This window comes from Lagopus muta, chromosome 25, assembly GCF_023343835.1.
Source record: "Lagopus muta isolate bLagMut1 chromosome 25, bLagMut1 primary, whole genome shotgun sequence".
In the NCBI taxonomy this organism is placed as follows: Eukaryota; Metazoa; Chordata; class Aves; order Galliformes; family Phasianidae; genus Lagopus; species Lagopus muta.
Genome location: NC_064457.1, coordinates 2,531,279 through 2,550,610, shown reverse-complemented (window position 1 = coordinate 2,550,610; position 19,332 = coordinate 2,531,279). Strand labels below are relative to the sequence as shown.

The 19,332-nt window shown below is 44.3% G+C and overlaps 2 protein-coding genes across 10 annotated transcripts in view; both read right to left on the bottom strand.

The window, feature by feature from the left end:
* The window catches only part of STRADA (STE20 related adaptor alpha), a 99,262-nt gene that overhangs the window by 1,521 nt on the left and 78,409 nt on the right, over positions 1-19,332 (bottom strand). The window contains exons 1-12 of one of the 8 annotated variants that reach the window (XM_048926986.1): positions 9,347-9,433; positions 9,192-9,276; positions 8,092-8,149; positions 7,260-7,288; positions 3,758-3,860; positions 3,024-3,145; positions 2,786-2,894; positions 2,534-2,657; positions 1,766-1,937; positions 1,359-1,463; positions 860-1,101; positions 324-366 (exon numbers count right to left, since the gene is read on the bottom strand). In XM_048926986.1, the coding sequence (XP_048782943.1) occupies positions 324-366; positions 860-1,101; positions 1,359-1,463; positions 1,766-1,937; positions 2,534-2,657; positions 2,786-2,894; positions 3,024-3,145; positions 3,758-3,860; positions 7,260-7,288; positions 8,092-8,149; positions 9,192-9,227 (1,143 nt within the window). In that variant the 5' untranslated portion in view covers positions 9,228-9,276; positions 9,347-9,433. The other 7 variants (XM_048926988.1, XM_048926987.1, XM_048926989.1 and 4 more) reach the window with 7 other exon arrangements.
* CCDC47 (coiled-coil domain containing 47) lies at positions 9,850-19,316 on the bottom strand. Of its 2 annotated transcripts, none has more exons than XM_048926978.1 (13): positions 19,200-19,316; positions 17,384-17,649; positions 17,154-17,261; positions 16,870-17,044; positions 16,509-16,630; positions 15,866-15,931; positions 14,865-14,966; positions 14,080-14,190; positions 13,428-13,513; positions 12,397-12,455; positions 12,026-12,135; positions 11,701-11,868; positions 9,850-11,379 (listed from the first exon to the last, which is right to left on the bottom strand). In XM_048926978.1, the coding sequence occupies exons 2-13, from the start codon at positions 17,642-17,644 to the stop codon at positions 11,299-11,301; spliced, it is 1,449 nt and encodes a 482-aa protein (XP_048782935.1). In that variant the 5' UTR covers positions 17,645-17,649; positions 19,200-19,316; the 3' UTR covers positions 9,850-11,298. The 2 variants fall into 2 exon arrangements, with proteins under 2 accessions (XP_048782935.1, XP_048782936.1); XM_048926979.1 differs by having other exon boundaries at positions 19,126-19,205.

Below are 19,332 nucleotides of genomic sequence, written 5' to 3'. Positions count from 1 at the left end.
CAACCTGCATCTTGTAACAGCGCTTCGCACAGTCGTTGCAGTAACACTTGTGTGATTCTGAGGGTAAGAGAAGCTGAAGTGTCACAGGAGAGGGAGCTGCTGGAAGAGCCACATTGTGCTCCCAGAGAACAGCCCTGCCACCTTCCTAGAGAATGCAAGGCTCACTAACCTGCACTGCTGCTAATCACCAAGCTAAATTAATCATTTCAGGTCCCAGAAAATTCAGCAGCCCAAAATTCCCACCCTCAGCTTTGGTGACGCTGTAAGGTAATGACTGCAGAAAAGCCACTGTTCTGTACCTGTGCATTAAGTGATCTCCTTACCTGCTTGAAAAAGGGATGATTAAGCAGAGCACCCGCACTTGGCCTGCAGAAGGAAGTTCAAATAAAACAAGAGAAGAAAACGAGTCAGTGCACTTTGACCTTTCAAGATTCAAGATGCCCATGTGCTCAGTCAGCAGTGCATCATCACAACCCCGTCCCACCCATCCCCTCCCTCACACCAGCTCTGGCACCCAGACTCTGTGAAGATTCAACACACCAACCCAGCAGAAAACACGCTCTTAGCAGCTGATGGGGTGACCTGACGAGCACAAGGGGCAGCAGAAGGACAGGGCAGGACCCCCACCTTCCCAAAGGAGGCTGCAAACTGTGGCTATGAACTCTCAAGGAAAGAGCCTCACAACATTAACACTGCTTTTGTTGCACACACTTGACGTGCTGCTCTCAACACACAAAGCACATCCTCACTCACAGCTTTGGAAAAACTGCAAACAACCTTCACTGGTTCTCATGGTTTATTCAGCACAAAAACTGTGCTTGTAGCAGGCTTGTGAAGAGCAGCTTTGGCCTGGCTTTACCTGAAGTCTGGATTCCGCTGAAGGCACTGCGCTACAAAGTTATGGAAGCAGTTGGAGAAGGTCCGAAGATAAGGGTGCAGGGTTGACTCTCCGTTGGCTGCTCTCACATTGCTAACAGCCATGCTCTCACCCAGCCCATAGTTTGCACTTGAACGAGAGGTTTTCATAGTCAGCTCATCAGCAGGAATTGTGGTGGTGTCTAGCAGGCAGGGAACAGTTCCATTCAGCTTTTCCAAGAGCATCTGGAAGCAAAGGACATCAACATCCCACATACACACAAACAACAATTAAAAATTCTCAGCAGTCAATTAAAATTTCTCATGTCCTCATTTGGATGTTACCATTCTAACCAAAGCCTCAGTACAGAAGCACTGCAGTTCTCTAGAAACAGCAGCAATGAGGGGGGAATTCAGGGACCCTCCTGTCTCCACAACCCAGAGCTGAAATGCAGTTCTGCATGCTGAGATGAAAGGGTGAAAGATGTGCCTTTAAACCTTACCTGAGTGGAAGGCATGTCTTTAAATGGTACATGTCCATTTGCCAGCTCACAAGCTGTTATCCCTATGCTGTAGATGTCAGATTTTGCATCATATCCCTGAAGATTCTAGAAGACAAGGCAAATAAAAACTGTAGGCCTGCAATGCAGACAGGTGATGCCCATGATTTGCTGTGTAGAACAAACAGAAACGATTCCAGCAGAAATTAGACAACCCACATATAGGATTGGTCTGTTGTTGTGGGTAGTTTTAAGGTAAAAAGTACAGAGTCAAGATGCTCATTCATGAGCAAAAGCAACCCTGTGGCTGTTGGTTTTACTTTTCACAGAACATACCCTACACCCTCAGGAAGTTACGCAGAGATAAGATGTATCACTGAGCATAAGCAGTAGTTGGTTTTTAAACACACCTGCTGCAAGACTTCAGGGCTGAGCCAAGGTAGGACTTTGATGCTGTACTTGGGAAAGTCATGAACGACTTTGAGGCGCTGCCCATGGTTAATCATACTCAGGTTACTTCTCAGACCAGAGAGGTACACCTTCCCATCTACAGAAATGAGGATATGGCTGGCTTTCACACTCCTTAAAAGAACAATAAAGATCAGTCAGGTTCTCTGTCCCCAAAGGTTGATGTTCCTTACAGCACCCCAGGAATGCTGCTAGCATAGAAGTATGCCACACAGGATTTACCTGACCAACTCTGACAGTACACACCATCACAGGACCGACCACTGATCACCCAGGACACTCAGTGTTTAAAATATAGCTTCACAATGAAAAGATAATATCAGAGGAAGGGAAAAATATGCTAAAGGGTGGAAACAGTAACGTAAGGAAGAGATTTTTAAATGATTCAACCTTAACGAGCACTGATAGAAAGACTAAAAGCTTATCAAGAGATTCCTAATGGCCATCCTGAATACTGTGCAAAACTGCACGCACAAACACCAACAGGACTCAGTTCGCCCACTTTGCTCTTCCCCCAAGGAATGTTTCTGTGGCAAGGAGAAATGCAGGACTGGAGGACTCAGGACAAATCTCCCCACACTGTCAGTGTCAATTCAGAGCCTTAGCACGTCTGCCTGCCAACACAGCTGTCCTGACTTCACACAGACACTGGCCTTCAGGGTACAGAGGTAAGTTTGTTTCAGCAACACTGCTATTATTATTATTTTTACCTATGTACATAGCCCATATGGTGGATGTAGTCAAGTGCTTTCAATACTCCTTGGAGAATATATGCAATAGCCAATTCACTCATCCCATCCATAAAATGGGTACAGATTAGATCTTTTGCAGAACCTAAAATGAAACAAAACATCCCTTCATTGGTCAGAATAACGAGGATGTTTCAATAAAGATGCAATACCTCTTAAACTTCATTTTACAGGACATGCTGGTCAGAATAAAAATACACCCTCTTCACTTACCATAGGCCATGAAAGATGTCACTACCCACAGCTCATTGTCAGCTATGAACGTTGCTTTGTATGGCACAATGTTAGGGTGGTTGAAGAGCTTGGAAACATGAAGTTCCCCCTGAAAGCAAAGAAGAGATTTTGATTCAATACAGCAAATGCAAAAATATGAATACAGTATTGATAAGCACTGCTCTTATCTTCTGTTCTCTTCTAAACTTACACTATGGCATTAGTAGGCATGTGTTACCTGCAAAAATGTGACCATTTCATTGGTGCAGGCTTCCAGGTTAACTCTTCTGACAGTGACATACTCCCCTGAGGGTTTATACCTGGCCAGGTTTACAACCATCAAGTCTTCAAAGCCTCTGCCTGAAATAAAAGGCATTCAAGCTTCAGTCATATTTCTGGAAGCACGCAGTTCTAAAGAACTCCTCCAATCCTGGGCCCTTAAATAACCTTTATACTCATTTACTCAAATTATTTATGGCCTTGTGAGTGAAAGAAAGTAATTGTTCCATCAGAAGTCAACTCCCTTGGCACATATCCCATTGATCCCAACCAGTAAGTTAACATTATCCAGTCTTTCAAGCTCACAACTGAGGCAGAAATGATTCAGCTACAGCCCCTCCAAGGACAGGGACAAGATTCAGGTCCTTCTGCTGACTTTGTACTTCATACTCAGCGCTGTTAATTCACCACCTTCCATTGCAAGCCTTTGGAATAAGCATCACTTATCAAAGTGATTTGAAAATCAAAGAGGAATCGGAGAATCACAGAATTGTAGGGGCTGGAAGGAACATCCAGAGATTATCAAGTCCAATCCCCCTGCAAAGCAGGCTCTCTATTCCAGGTTACACAGAGGAAGTGTTCTAATGGCAAAAAAAGATCAAGCAACTCATCAAGTCAAGGCCAACAGATCTGCAGTTGTTTTTTTCCTCTGTAAAGCAGGCCTCCAGTCCTCCACCCCAGCAGTAATATTACCTATGATAGTGAGCAACTCGTAACAGCTGCTGTCTGGCAGGAAGTTGCTCATGGTGTCCCTTTTATGGGATGAAGCTATCGACTCGGAGCTCGCCTCATTTGTCTGGGGAGAAAAAATAAAAGATCACGTGCCGATAAAAATCACCTGCTCCTTAAATTGTTGTACACACAATAAAACAACCGAAACAAGAGGAGATAATTTAACTGCTGTCAAAATAACACTGAACAGTTAAATGCCAACTGAAATCCAGGAGATGCCTCATTTCAGAAGGTCCAGACATCTGTGTTTTAAACTGCAAAATGTTCACTCTAAGCTACGATGTCTTCAGAAAGATTTGGACAAGGCCAATTACTGATCCCCTGCACAGTTTAAGCACTGCTCTGTATTAACTATCTTTCTTTATTTACATCTTGCCTGAGCAAAGGCCATGGGAGCACAGAACATCTCCAGTATGCTGCCCTGTGGCACTCAGCACTCCTGCCTGATGCTGGGGCTTCGGTGCTCGCTGCATTAAGATGAGCACAGCTGAAGCTACTGAGCTGAATGCAGAAGTGATGAACCAAGTCAGAGAAGGCATGAAGGTCAGCAGGAAAAATAAAGCTCCAAATGAAAGCAAAAATTCAGCTGCAAAGAATTAGTGCTTACAGGAGAAAAACGACCTCACACCACACAGGGAATGAGCACTCTCAAACCTGCCAGCTTTTCTTTGCTACTTCCAATATGAAGCTGCCTGCTTTATTCACACACCTCTTTTCCAGCAGCATTCTGTGCGAGACAAACTGCAAGGCTCTTGCAAGTTCCTCTCTACCTTGCAGCTCCCCTGAATTCCCAAAGTCACGAGCAGTGCATCCTAATGGGGATCCAAATTGATTTGGTGTCTCACAGCAGATTTAGTCGTCTCCCATTTCCAGCACATTAACTCCCGCTGACATTTGGAAGCACAGCTCATTTCTTCCACCTCATTCTTCATCAATTGCAAATGCCCTTTATCAGACCTTTCCTTATGGCACACGAAATACAAAGGGCTCATGCATTTTCCTACAGTGACATCGAACACTCTTTTATTCCCAACACAGCGACGTGCCCTGCTCTACACTCAGGAAAGGGTAAACGCAGTGCACAAGCAAGGGCATCATTTACCATGGATCACCTTTGATTCAGTCTGAGGATTCAGCTCCTGAGCAGCTTTCAGCTGTCCCTAAACATACCCTGGGGATAAGGCACAAGTCAGGCTTCCCAACTTCCAGCTTTGCAGCTGATTTCAAAGAACATTTCACCTCTCTGCGTCCACCTTCAAAATAAGTGTTAATCTCAGTTATGGGCAAAGGTGAAACTCAGTTTTGTGAACGGTGCTATGATGCAATTTCAGCTCAAACAACTGCAGCACAGCAACTCAGCTGGTGTCTGTTCCAGGGTAACCAACCCCTCCAACCTCAACAGCTCTAAAACCTTCACTGCAGCCACAGCACCACACAGTGCTGCAGCCTGGCTGTGGACACTGAACGGAAAGTTACTGCCTGTCTCAAACCTGTGGTAAAGATTCTTGTTAGTTCTTTCACCGCATCATTAATTATGTCTTCCATCAATTTCACACAGTCCTGTCAACGTCAAGATTCGACACACAGGCAGATGGAAACCTCTGAAGCAAAAAGGCACCACCAAGGAAGTGAAAGCAGAAGGCTCTGATAGCAGCATTATGGAGCAATGGCAGCAGGTGAAACGCTCAGCAGTATGTGAGTGGTTTGCTTTATTCAAGTCCATTCCAGATAGAGCATAAGCCAACAAAACAGATGCAAAAATTAAACAGATCTTAGTCATGGTTCAGGCTGTTTCAACAGCAATGGAAAAAACAAAAGGAATGTAAACTCTCTTTTTAGAGGTCTTCATCAGAGGTCCTCACTCACCTGTCCTCATGTTAGCAGTGACCAATAGCTGAGAGTTAATGCAAAAGGAGCTCCACCAGAAAATTATCAACATGGGATAAGAGTTGGAAAAAAAAGGAAGTTAAACTGAAATGTCACTTATGAAATACTGCAAAAAAAAAAAACAAAAAAAAAAACCCACTCCTTGGTGGTTTCACACAGGACAGCTTTTGGTGTATGGTTAAAAGCAAAAGCAGCTGCAAAATGAAGTCACATGTAACTTGCTTTATGGCATGACTTTCATGAATAGACAGCTTTCAGCCTCGTTGATCAGGTTGTAACTGGAAATAAGTTTGATGAAACTGATCTGAGATAACTGCTGTTATAAATGCCACGTGAAAGTGAGTTGTGTGATGCTAGCAAAGATCTGCCTTTGCCAAATCACATTCATCTGAAGCAGAAAGGGGGAACGTTGTTTTTGTTCTGCTGCCTCGTCACCTCCTTATTCCTTCATCCCATCCAGTCCCTTCCCCCACTGTTTGCCTTTCTGTAGAACCACGTGAGGAAAAGAAAGCTTTCATTTAGCTGTAAGAACAAAAATAATCACCAGCACCCCTTCTGTGTCCAAAAATCTGAGTACTTTAACAAAAGCAATACAGATGCTCAGCTCAGTGCTCTCCCAGGATAGCATAAGGTGTGAATCTGCATGACTTTACATGAAACATTCCATGTGCTGTGTATTTTCAGCTTTGTTTGTGCCAGTAAATTACAGATAGTGACACAAAATTAATTAGCAGCAGCCTGAACTGACACAGTTACAATCAAATCACACTTAATTCCTGTTAGTAATTAGCTTGAACTAAAGCAACAGCTGCACACAGATCTACAAATGTGGTGTGAGCAGGTGGGCAGCAATTCAGAGCTATATCTTGCCATAAAATATGTTATTCTCTGAGCACTGCTCATCATGAACGGTGCTGTGTGTCATCAGGGTCTGCAGAACAAAAAGCAAAGGCAAAGTTCTCAGCAGCTCTGTTTGGCTGTATGGTTTGGAGCAGAAATTCCACAATGAATTCACAAATGGCTTCAATTTCTAGGAGGCAAAGCTCTGTGTGTGTGCAGAGAATTGGCTCTGAAGACGACCACGCAACGGGAGGTCAAGTCAGCTCAGACTGAAAATTACATGTTATTGATGTAACTGCTCTCCAGAGGAAATAAAGGAAATCAAAATCAACGTGTTCAGAAGGGAACGTGGCTCAGAATGGCAAAATAATAATAAATGAGGGCTGTTTTCAGAACAGCAAGCTAACTGCTTCCATTTATTCTGAAACAGTTCAGAGATCAGCATCGCTCAAAATCAGATCTTCATAATCCCAAAACTCAGGTGGGTGGGTGGGGGACCAACCCCTACCACTAATCCAAGAGAACAAGTTCCAACTTCCAGACCAGTTGCCAAGTTTGCAAACCATACACCAAAACCTCCGTGCCAGGGTGAAACCCATCTCCACACTTGCAGAGCTACGTATAGAGATGAAGGACCAGAACCAAGGTAAAAAGAAAAATGTATATATATCAAACTTCCACAAGGATCATCTCCATGCAATGAACCACAGCACCACAGCCTGCAAACGCCACTTACTTTTCTCCTAGAGTCACCCGGAGGCTGCTCTGGAGTAAAGAAATTCATTGTTCACCAAGTTGTGTTCAACAGACACCCGTTCAGAACAGAGTTGGAACATAACTGAGTGCACGACCCCACGCGATACTTATTGACACCAACAGCTACAGATATATATTCTTACACAAATAGTTAATTAACAATAAGGCTGCTGCGTTACAAGTAATCAGACAGTCGCACAAGAATGGGAATCAAAGGGATTCAGTAGTGCTGCTGTTTATATTCAACATAAAAGCAAACTGATACTTAAGAAATGACACTCATACTTAGCTTGAATAGAGAACAAATCATCTAATGTTTATTTATTTGAAGCAGAAGCTCAAAGATCTACAGATACATCTTTCCTATATTAAACCACTGACGAAGATTCCTGCATCCTAGCAGAATATTCTGCTTGTTGCACACAAAGCAGACCAGAAACCAATCAGCTCTCCTACAGGCAACGCTGGGGAGCCATCATAACAGTTTCAAATTCATTTTTACTCCATTTACCTTCTCAAACCTCTGTGTTTTACTTTCACCCAAAAGCAGCTAGGCTAAGGAATCCAGATTGCAGTGTCTGCAAACAGAACTGCCATCAACGTGGAATCGATCTCCAAATGACTTGTTGGGTGTTTGTGGTAACTTTACATTCCTAGTCAGTCTGAGCAACCAGATTTGGTGCTACAACCAGATGTATCCACCTCTTTTACTGCTAGGTAGATATTTTCTCCCAGAATAACAGGCCTGGAGGCTACAATAAGGCTACAATAAAGCACTTCTAGAAAGGTCACTTAACCAGAGGAAAACTTACCTCCAAATAGTTCGAACTCCCTCAAGCCCTCAACAATGAACTTTTCGGACACCCACCGCTAAGAGAAAAGAAATCCCCCCAACAATTGGTTACTTCCTTTAGAGACAAACCACTCCCCTTCCCTCCCACACCCCTAAACAAAAGCAGAATCACTTCATAACACACTTCAACTGTTACTGTGTCTGTAACACAGTATGCTATGGACAAGGATTTTCGTTTTCTTTGCCACTAGGATGGCAGGCATGCAGCAAGCACACACGTGTCACTGCATCTCCTGAATGGCATGCACTTGCAATAAGGTTAATGTTAGATTATTCAAACAAGAGCTTTCACACATGCACACAGAGCAAAATAATAAGCATGCTGTGCTCCCTTGTATAAAGATATAAATGTTTGGGTGCAAAAATCAGTGTTCTTATGAAGTGACAACATCTCTGAGCACTTTGGCTACATACTATCTAGGTGCAAAATTAAAACAAGTATCGCAGAAGTGCTGTTCTCTTCCAGAATTCATGCTTAAATGCCAGAGCAAGTATTGTTGGTGCAGAGATACGCTTCTACCATTCTATTTGACTCCATGATTCAAAGAAATGAGAAACAGAGAGTAGAAAGTGCAGCTTTAGGCTTGCAATGCTGACTGCCAGGTTAGCGTTAAGCAATCACAAACAGCCTCGTGTCAGAACGTGGCAATAAAACAAGGTAAAAACGGATTGTGTCGTTCAATGCAAGCAAAGGCAGTCCTGGAAAGCAGCGCTCCGTGGGTGACGGTGACCGGACATCACACAGCGATCACAGCCGCTGCGCTGTAAGCCGTTAGAAGTGCTTTTCTCACGTGACGCCGATTGTTCGACACTTTAAAACGCGGAATTAACAACGCCGCCGTTCGGTTTCCCAAATGTTCGGTTCGGAAGGCGCACGGGCGGTACCGGGCCTTCCCCAGTTCCCCTCGTCCCGAACGCTCCGCACAGCCAGCAGCGGGGTTTTAACGCAGCTTTTAGCGCGGTTCCCGTGACCCCGGGCGCGGTGCTTTCCATACGGCCCCGAGCAGGTCGCGGCCCGGTTTACCGGCTGAGGGGAGCTGGACGCCGTTTAACACTCACCCTAATCCGTTCGGGTTTACTTACAAGAAAAGACATGGACTCCGCGATCGCGCTACCTCACGCAGCTCACGCAATGAACGGCAACCTAAGGGACGAGAACGGTTGGTTCGCCCGGCCTGGTCCCACCCGCCCCTCACGCAGCCCCCGGCCCTCACCTTCCCCTCAGGCTGCGCCCGCCTCGCACCGGTAGAGACGCTGCGTGTGACGTCAGCACGCAACCACGTGACGCAGGACGTCTCGGCGCGCTTCTATGACGTCGCCTCGCAGGCCCGCGCGCGCGCGCGCATGAGAAAGGCGGGAAGCGGAGGGCGCCGCCATGTTGGCTCTCCTCAGGGTGTGGTCGAGGTCTTTCAGCACGGCTGCTCCGCAACAGCGCGGAACGGTGCTTTACTCCAAGAGGCAAAGCCTCTATCGGTACCATATCGAACGCTTTGCATTGGCTGCTGGCCCTGGCTCCACACCTACCTCTCACCCGCGGGCTGATTCACATCACTGTCCCCACATCCTTGCTGAGGTAAAGTTAGTTGTAGTGCTTGAAAAAAACTACTACTCAAACACAAAACATACACTGAGCCCTCCCCAGGGCACCTGAGATTTTGAGGTGCCATTAGCTGAGAGGAACATGGAGTCCAAAGCAAAGAAGACAGGTGGAGTGTTTCAATGATCCTTTACTCTTCATTAGGTAGTTCATTGAATGTTCAAATTACAAAATTAGCTGCCATGGGACTTGGGGAAAGCTGTCCGCTTCTTCAAGAGAGCACAAACCATATTTCTTTTCAAAGAACCTTTTGAAACACAATCATATTAAATCTTCAAAGCTAAATAGTGCTAAAATTTCACATGATCTACCTTAGTTTTGGTTTTAAATTAACTTTACCAACCATTATAAAATTTCACATATTTGCATGGATCAGGTTACAGACTTTTGCATTTAAATCCATGTGAAGTACCCCCATGCTGGAACAAGAGCTTTAAGCAAGTGTTGTTTCAACAGCAGATCATTCTTATTGCCTAAGAACAAAGTTTGCACAAATCATTGAACAAGAAAATGCAAGACACTGTTTCCCCACAAAACTGTAAGAAGTCTGTCACAGCAACAATGTAATGCCTTCTGACTGGAAGCATTTATAAAATGCAGAGCTCTCTCAGTGAAGTGTTTGCACAAGGGCATTCACTTCCCCCCACTTATACTCAAAAATCTGAAATGACTGCTTATCAGACAAGACGAGACGTCCTCTGGAACGTTTTCACTTCCTTGGGGAAATTGAATTGCAGATACTTCACCAAATCTAGCTTCTTGCTGAAGTGAATTATGCAGCAGCTGCTAAGACCAAGAGAAATGTTCTTGAGGCAAGTTTTTACAGTTAAAATATTCCAGGAAGGCTAGTTGAAGCTGCTCAACTCACCATGCACTCCTAAAGAAACACGACGCCGACATTACAATTTTACATTGTATTAAGGTCGCAGCATTCAAAACCACAAGTAGGAAACGATGCTCACATACTCCATTCCCTGGTATCTAACCACCTATGTTACCTATCATGCTTACAGGTGAACCAGTACCTTATTTGTAAAGAAAAGAAAAATAGTTTCTGTTCTACTGGGCTTAAATCCCTGAAGTATCCATATTGTGTATGGAAGGCTTTGAGTTTTGTGCCTTTAAAAGCTTGATGCAAATAAATGCACAGTAAATGCTTGTTGTGCAGTTTTCTTCCCCTTAATTTAAGAAATCCTCTCTTCCTTCCTAACAGCTAAAACCAAAGTTTAAAACCAAAGCATTAATGTTACCAGCATACATGGACATGTTTACAATCTCACATTTTTGAAGAATAAATGACAAAGAGCATTCAAGAATATTGCTTTTTTTTTTTTTCCAAACAAGTAGCAAAAATTTATACCACCTGGAATAAAACTGCTGAGACAAAGCCCTGTACATAAACCTGCAATGTCGCTGTAATACTTAAGTAAGTAACACCAACGCAGGGAACATTTCCCTTAATGGCTAGTAGTGTTCAAAGAATTGTAGGACTGTGGAGTTAAGGAGGTCTTTGCACCCCGTGAATTCAAATTCTGCAGGTGGCGACGAGACAGGCTTCTCGCAGCAAAGTCACATAGCTTTCACTTTGATTTGCTTCATCTTCATCTGCTTCTTCTCAAGCTTCTTCTGTTCACGCCGCAACGCAGCTTCCTGTAGGAAAGGATACAGAGATCCCAATGAGCATCAGTGATGTAGTCCAAGAACAAGCTCACCGTTTCAGAAAAGCAGAACAAAGAAGCAACGTTCAGTACTGTGCTTGGGGTCACATCTCTGACCAGGTAAGCTGGCTCCCCATTGACAGCCTTCACACATTTCAGAAAGTAGGAGAGCATACACTGAACGTGCATGATGCCCTCCAGCGAAATAAGCATTGAAGTCAGGCACTGCTGCTGGTAATGCCTACAGACAGCCCTGGAGATACTGCAGGATAAACGTGCCAGCAGTCTGTAAAGTCTGAAAAATCCACCTCACCTCCAGCCGACGCTGTTTTTCTGGATCCTCCTCATTCATGATTCGCTCCTTCTCTGCTCGTTTCTTCTCCTCTCGACGGGACTGGGCGGCTTCCTGTCTCTGCACATGAGTCAGTTTAAGGAAGTTCTCCTCCACGCGGGCCCTGTTCTTATCAGCTTTCTGCTTACCCTTTTCACAGAGAAAAGCAAAGGCAGTTAACAGAGATCCCCCGTGAGCAGAGTGGTACTTATACTGGAAAGACAAGACTCCTGCCTTTAAGATTAAGGATCCAATGTTAGCATTTGGAGTTTATATGATTTTCAGAAGGCACAAGGCACATACTTACTTCTCTGTTCAGACGGAACTTCTTTGCTTTGTCAATAGAGTAGATAACCATGCTCATCAGAGGCAGCAAAGACTCCATATCCTTTGGGGAAGTATTGCCTGAACCAGGCACTGAAACAGAGAGTTTCCTGTTAACTCAGAGAGATTGGCAGGATTTTTCCATTGGCTGTAATTTTCTTTATCAAACCACTAATGAAAAAGGTATTCTTGTCCTCTGCCTTCTATTTACTGGATAATCACTCAGTGATCCTGCTTACATACAATGAAGGCATTTGTAACATCGCCTTCAACAGGTGAAGAAACTCGAGCATATGACTAGCAGAGATAAAGCACAGCGCCACGCAGACACAAACACACAAGCAGTTCTCTTACCATTAAATGTAAACAAAAGTGTCTTTTTAGTTTCGGGCAGTTTTGTAAGCTGACCCTCCCTGGTAGGAAAGAAAAAGTTACTGAAATGAGTGAAGAATAAACATGGGCATGCAAAATATCTGCCAATGTCAGCAAATCACACGAAGAACCAAGAGACACTTGCAAAGTACACACAAGACTGAAATAAACACATTTAAGTTTCAGACTACCCAGACTCCTGAACTATTTTACTCAGTTCAGGATTCTAACGCACCAAAGTCAAACCTACATTTCACAGAGCCTTCAAAGCTTAGCCATTTCAGTACAAGACACTGTCTTGCCTTATAATTAAATCAAAGTACATTCCTTTTTTAGAGGATGGTTTCAAGTTTTGATATGGATCATTTATTCATATACCTGTGAGCAAACCACGCTCTTGCAAAAGCCTCCATGGCGATTATGGTACGATAAAGCGCCCACTGCTTGGTAATTGTGAGGCAGCAGTGAAAAGTACCCCAAGACAAGGCTCAGAGAAACAAAACATACTGCATCTCTGTAACTTTGAAACATTAACTGGAACAACAGAACCTAAGCAGGTTTGTTTTGTTTGTTTTTTGTCTTTTCAACTGCAGACTTTGCCCAAACTGAGCCCTCAGTGCATTCAGATAGCATCTGGATGGACATGTGCTTTTTCAACCACTCCTGCAGCGTTATTTACTCCTGAACTCTTGCCCACCTTTAGTGGGGTTACACAATTGTTTTTCATGCAGCTGTGTACACTGGGTCAGCCAGGTGTTATCTAAGCTTGGGAGCTGCCCAAGCTATAGAGTAACAAGCACACAAAAATAAATATTTAAGGCAATACAACACCTTCAACTTCTGAATTAATGCAGCGTTTGGAAGTACTGGGAGTGTATTTATTCAGCTGTTTCACCTTTGCTCCCAGTTTACGTGCATTCCAGCCAGCAGCACACTGCAGACAAGTTTGTCAGCCTCTACTTTGCTCTGTGTTACAACAGCTACTGGAAGGGGAGATCAAGCTTTATACGTACTCTTGCATAAGTTTTGGACCGGAGAACTGGTCCGAGAATTGGACGGACTCGATCTTGTCAGCATAGTGCGTGAGGAAATGTATCATCTGAAAGGGAAACTGGCGTTAGTTTTCTTATCACCGACACCTTCATCCATGTACACGCTGCGTATTGACTTGTCAGGGTGTCCACATATCACTCAGAAAAGGTTTGTGCTTTGCTTGCCACGACAGCACAATTTAAACTATCAGGTTTTTTAGCCATTGCAAGAACGGGCCTCAATGCCTGGAATCAAGATGAGCAATGCAGGAGTTGCTACATATTTAATTCCCACTTGGGATTTGCCATTTCATCTGACAACAACTTTAACACTGGGGGCTCATGGACAGATTAATGCCCTCCTTTCATCTGGCTTGAACTAACTTGCAAGCTTTGAAAGGAAGTGTCAAGTCCTCAGTTCATAGGTTAGACTAACAGTCGCTATATAAAAAAAACAATTGACAGCTGCACCCTTCTTCCAGCCCTTATGGTTCTTTAAGGTCTTGATTTTTCTAGATCTCACTAGGGCCATAAAGTTATCGTGATTTTTAAAGGTGATGAAGGTCAGGATTTTTGAACAGGCTGCAAGTGCCAGGAGCACCAAGGAGTATTTGCATACTTCACCCAAGATTACCTTTGCGTCCATCATTCCCTCTGTGACCTCTCCCATCTCCGACAAGATAGCCAGGGAATCTGGAAGCCCATACTTTGCACCAGACTTGGGTTTATCACTACAGAACTCACTCTAATGCAAACAGAGAACAGAGGAAAAAAAATAACAGTAATACAAGCATGCAAATAGCTTATCACAGCAAACTGTTCAATCAGAACAGGACCCCTAAAAATACCTGATAAGAAACAACAAGAGAATGGATTAATTCAGTCATTCTGCCTGGCTGAGGACATTTTGAGTGTGAAGTACAGCATGCAGTATCAATGCCTGCAGCCTAAGTCAGTATTTCCCTTCAGGAGCGAGCGCTTCAAGGAAAAATGAAACAACTGTAACACATCCACACCAGATCATCTGAAGTGGATCAATGCATTTGGCCTATTTTGTTCGATACAACAACTAAACTACTGCTATCCTGCCAGCCACACCTCGGTGCTGTTATCTGGGACATTAAGAGAGATTTGTGAATCACTGGTTGTTATTACTGGATTCTTTGCAAGCTTCAAAGCTTGAATATTTGGAAGTACTTGTACTCAGACTAGGTAAAACATGATCCAGAATTTTCCACATCAAGTATCACTAATTAAGTTTACTTTCCAATCCTTAACCAAGTCTTCTGTGCAAATTACACAGGGTGAAATGAGACGTGCGTGTATCCTGACAGCACACTCCAACCTCCTCCTAAACAGATGCAAAAAAAATAGGATGCAAGAACTTCTATCTTCTTATTCCCGTGTGAGTGCACATACCAGGTCCTGCATCTCCTTCTGAAGTCGCACCAGTGCTTTCCTCGTTCCGACAGCAAACACGTAGGTGTCCATATCATCGTCATTCATCGTTACTTTTATTTGCTGCAGGGCAGAAAGCATTTAGCCTTGATCACATTCCTCAATGCACTCTGTCTTCACATCACCAGCCAAAAGGAGACCCCCGTCTCCATTGCTGCTCCTTTGGTGTTTGACTGACATTTTGATTCTTATTTCACAACCACAAAGAACAAAGCACAGGGAAGGCCATACACAGCTGAGATAAAGGGTGTTAATTTAGAATTTCTCAGTGTGTCTGAAGGAAAGGCAGCTTTTAATTTTTTTTGAGCATTCAGTTCAGCATTCCAGTATGATGCTACATCACGACAGTGATTTCAACAGAAGAGCTGTAAGCCTTCTTTGTGGAGCAGACATCCATTGCTCATGAGCATCTGCCCACACCTGAATTCGGTATTTTTAATGGATGTAAGCAAATACAATTATAGATACATAGAAAAAATATTCCCAGCTACTGTTATAACAAAGCGTAATTTCTTGGCATTTCTGTGGTTAGAAATTCCCCTCATCTCCGAGAGCAAGGGACAAGGCAAACAATGACTTTACAAATCAGAACATGCATGCCAGCGTATGCGTTAAAACAGCTCTGTCCTGGTTGACTGAACCAGCACAGGAACAATTATTTCAGATTGTAAAACCAGATTTTATCAAGATGAGATCTTGAAGCATGACAGACTTTGCAAACTACTCAGTAAAATCCACAGAGACAAAATACAGTCATCACCAGTTTGCATTTTACTGTCAGAAAAGAAACATGAATAATTGTTGCAGATTGTTCCATGAGATACTGAAGTGTAAGGTGCAGAATACTATGCAAAGATACCCAGCAGTGCACTGGTGGGCTATCAATACAACAAAAAGCAGCACAGCCACACCAAAGGAAGGCATCCATTCACCACAGCTAATCTGAAGGGGTGAGCACGTACCACTTGGTCACAAGCTGGCCTCATCATGCGTGCAAGGACATTCAGCAGGTCTTGCCTCTTGAGAAACTAGAAACACAAGATTTTCAACTCAGAATATTGATAGATATACTTAGGACAAAGATCTTCACTGGCAGATAGTAGTGGAAATTAAGGAAAAACAGGGCAGTTTTAAGTCAGTGTTTTTTTTTACAGAAGAACACAGCTTTGATGAACACTTTGGAAGCCACTCACATTGCTCAAAAACAGGCCCACATTTTGCATTTGATCAAGTTGCTCAGGGCCTTGTTCTCTCAAATTACAAGCTAAACCAATGTGTGGGCTGTCCATCCCAGTGCAGGATACTGCCTTTGTTAGATTTCACTGCGGCACCTGCTGATCTATTCCTCTGCTTAAGACCCTCTGAACAGCAGCTGGACTCTTCAGCACATACTGTTTATATTTCCTGTTTTCCACATTTCAAGTATTTCCTTTGACCAACATTAGTGGGCAGAATACAGGACTGTCTGACCAGTTCCCCTTCCCACGTGTGTATCCAGAACTCTGTCTCTCAGTCTGAGACAAAGCACAGCTGCACCCTCTTTCTTGCTCACAATGGAAACCGAAATCTGGCAACAAGCAGTGGGACAAACAAACTCATCCTCACCTTGAGCTGGATGAGCATTCCTTCACAGCACACCCTTCCAGAGCACCACAAGTTATAAATGTGTTCATTTTCTTGATTTAGTTTCCCAGTGCTTGTAGCTTCTTTATTAGTGCCATCATCCCCTAAAGGAAACAAGATAACTGCTCACACATTTATACACCAAGTGGTGACAACAGACTTCAGAATCGGTTCTCCTGGATTACTTCAGCATTGCCACGATGTTTCTGAACCACGTACACCACCACGCCATTATCTAAATTCAGCACTGGAAGACTGGCATGCAATTTATCCACATCCAGAGCTGTCATTAGTGCTATCATGCAGCAAGTTGAAAATGCATCCCAGGCACTACAGAACTTACCAACAAGAGCAAAATTGCTTTCCAGCAGCTCCCTGTGAGTATTGAACCACGCGTGAGCCAAACGGTTGTTTTTGTTCTTCCCAATGATGTAATTCATGATATAAGCAAGCAGACCTGTTACCATCAGGATCTCCATGTAATAACTCTCCCAGCTGTTCTGAAGGTGAGCAGGGACCTACAGAAAGTAAACAGGATTCTTAGTGTTTGTACAACTTCACTGGCATACTGACACACAATTAAGCGATGAAATACCAAATAGAAAGAGAAACAAAACTGATGCTTACATTAACTATTGTTATGGGGTCTTTATTTTTGCCAGGAGATGCATCTGGCTTCTCTTCATAGCCTTCAAACTCCTCATCGTCATAAGGCTCACTCTCAGTGTCACCTTCCTGATGGAAAAAAAGCACAAGCATTGTGAAGATCTGAAGTCTGGCAATCACAGTCTGAAAACATACAGCAAGAAAGCATGGCTCAGAGATACTGCTAGGGAATGCACAGGGATGGAGGTTACCTGTGCATCTGTGTCATCAAAGTCCTCCTGATTCTCGTCCTGACCTTCAAGCTCTACAGTGGCTTCTTCCTCATCATCTTCTGTAGTGATGATCCTCTGAGGGGATTCTGTGACTGCGTCTTCATTAACATCTTCAAATTCAGCAAAGTCATTGTCATCGTATTCCATAATGTCATCTCCATCTTCAAATTCATCGTACTTGGCCAAAGAAAAACTCCACGGGATGAACAGGACAGCAATGAAAATGTATAAATTCTTCATTTTTGCTGCAAAAAAATCCAAAACATTGCATGAAATCCTTATGCTACGAGATACCAATTCTGTTATATTACATCTCCACTAATGTCCAATTTCCACAAACAACTTCAAAGCACTGCTGGGATCAGATGAACAGAAATTAAACTCCTTTGCCTTGCCACCTTCTGTATAAAGAAAGCAAACACTCCTACAAGAAAAACTTGGATGGTTGGTGCGAGACTCTCTGCAGGAGCAGCTGAGGCAGCAGCAAGTTCACATCTGGCCAAGCTGCTGAGATGAACGAGTTCCAGAAACAGAGATGCGCTGCTATAAAATGTCTCTCCAACAGCATCTCAAAGTCACCGAGTCATTTCAAAGAACACACGCTGTGCAGAGTTGTCATTAATTACAATTGGACACAGTCAGATACGTGCATGTGTTACAGCAGTAAACGTGCTTAATTCATTTACTTTAAGCAGCAGCGCTCCGGTAATTTAAACCACTCATCTGTGATCTTTCTAGATTACATGCCCAGAATCAGGGCATTCCACTGCTATTTCTGTTCAGACACAGAGACATTTTCTTGGACAATCAATGACAAAAAAAAAAAAAGTGGAAAGCAGACGGATATTGTACTAGTCTCCAAAATAACACAATGAACAGGCTCACGAGACTGAAGCTCCCCTGTAGCTGCCAGGAACCTGCAGAGATTTGTTAGGGTTCTTTTTGGTGGTTTTGGTTTTCTGCCCTCAGCTTCCTATATCTCCTTGCTTGAGCAGCCCCAGGCTCTCAGACTGTACACTGCCACCAGCTCTGCATCACTGAGGTCCAAACGAAGAGTCTCAGAAGGCAGTGAGAACCCTACTGCAGCATTTATCACAGCAGGGGGTTGAAACCAGATGATCTTTGAGCTCCTTCTCAACCCAGGCCGTTCTATGATGATTCTATGATCTATGGATCATCAGCTGCAAAAGGCTTGGCAGTAAGACTCCTCCTGCAACCGGATCTGAGTGGGAACTCACACGTTAACGAGACTGTTCCCTTCAAAGCTCAAAATAGAAACAATCTGTTTCTAAATTGGGCTGGCACTCCTTTGAGCACCACATGCTCACCGCTATGAATGACAAGGACAGCTAAAATCGACTCCTATGCCAAAGGCTTTTAGTTCAAGTAAAAACCCAAGCGGAACACACTCATAAGAACGTAATGCCGTGCCGGAGCGTGTGCTGAGGTTGTTCAAAACAGCCTTCCCCAGCGAAGGACTCGGCTTCCTGCCCAGCAAAGGCCCGGCTCCCTCCAGCCCAGCCCTGCTCTCGGTGCGGTCCGCAACGCCCGGCCGTGGGCCCGCCGGTACCGCAACGGATCACACGTGGACGAGAGCCACGCTGCAAGCAGCCCCTCGCTACGCACAGCCCTTCTTCCCTAGCCCTCGCCTCGTTTAAAGCCCCATTCCTCAAACCCGAGTGCCCCAGCTCCGCTGTCCTCAGGGCCGAGCTGCCTCCTACCGAGGGCACGGCGGGTCCGTAACGGGAAGGGACCGAAAGGAAAGCGGAGGCCGAGCCCGGCCGAGCCGCGTTACCTGAGTCACGCGGCGTCTCACCGCTCAGGCCCTGCCCGCCACCACGGCCGCAAACGGCGCAACGCTACGTACTTCACGTAGCAGGAACAGAGCATGCGCAGTACGCACTACCCCCGAGGCCTCCGGCGGCCCT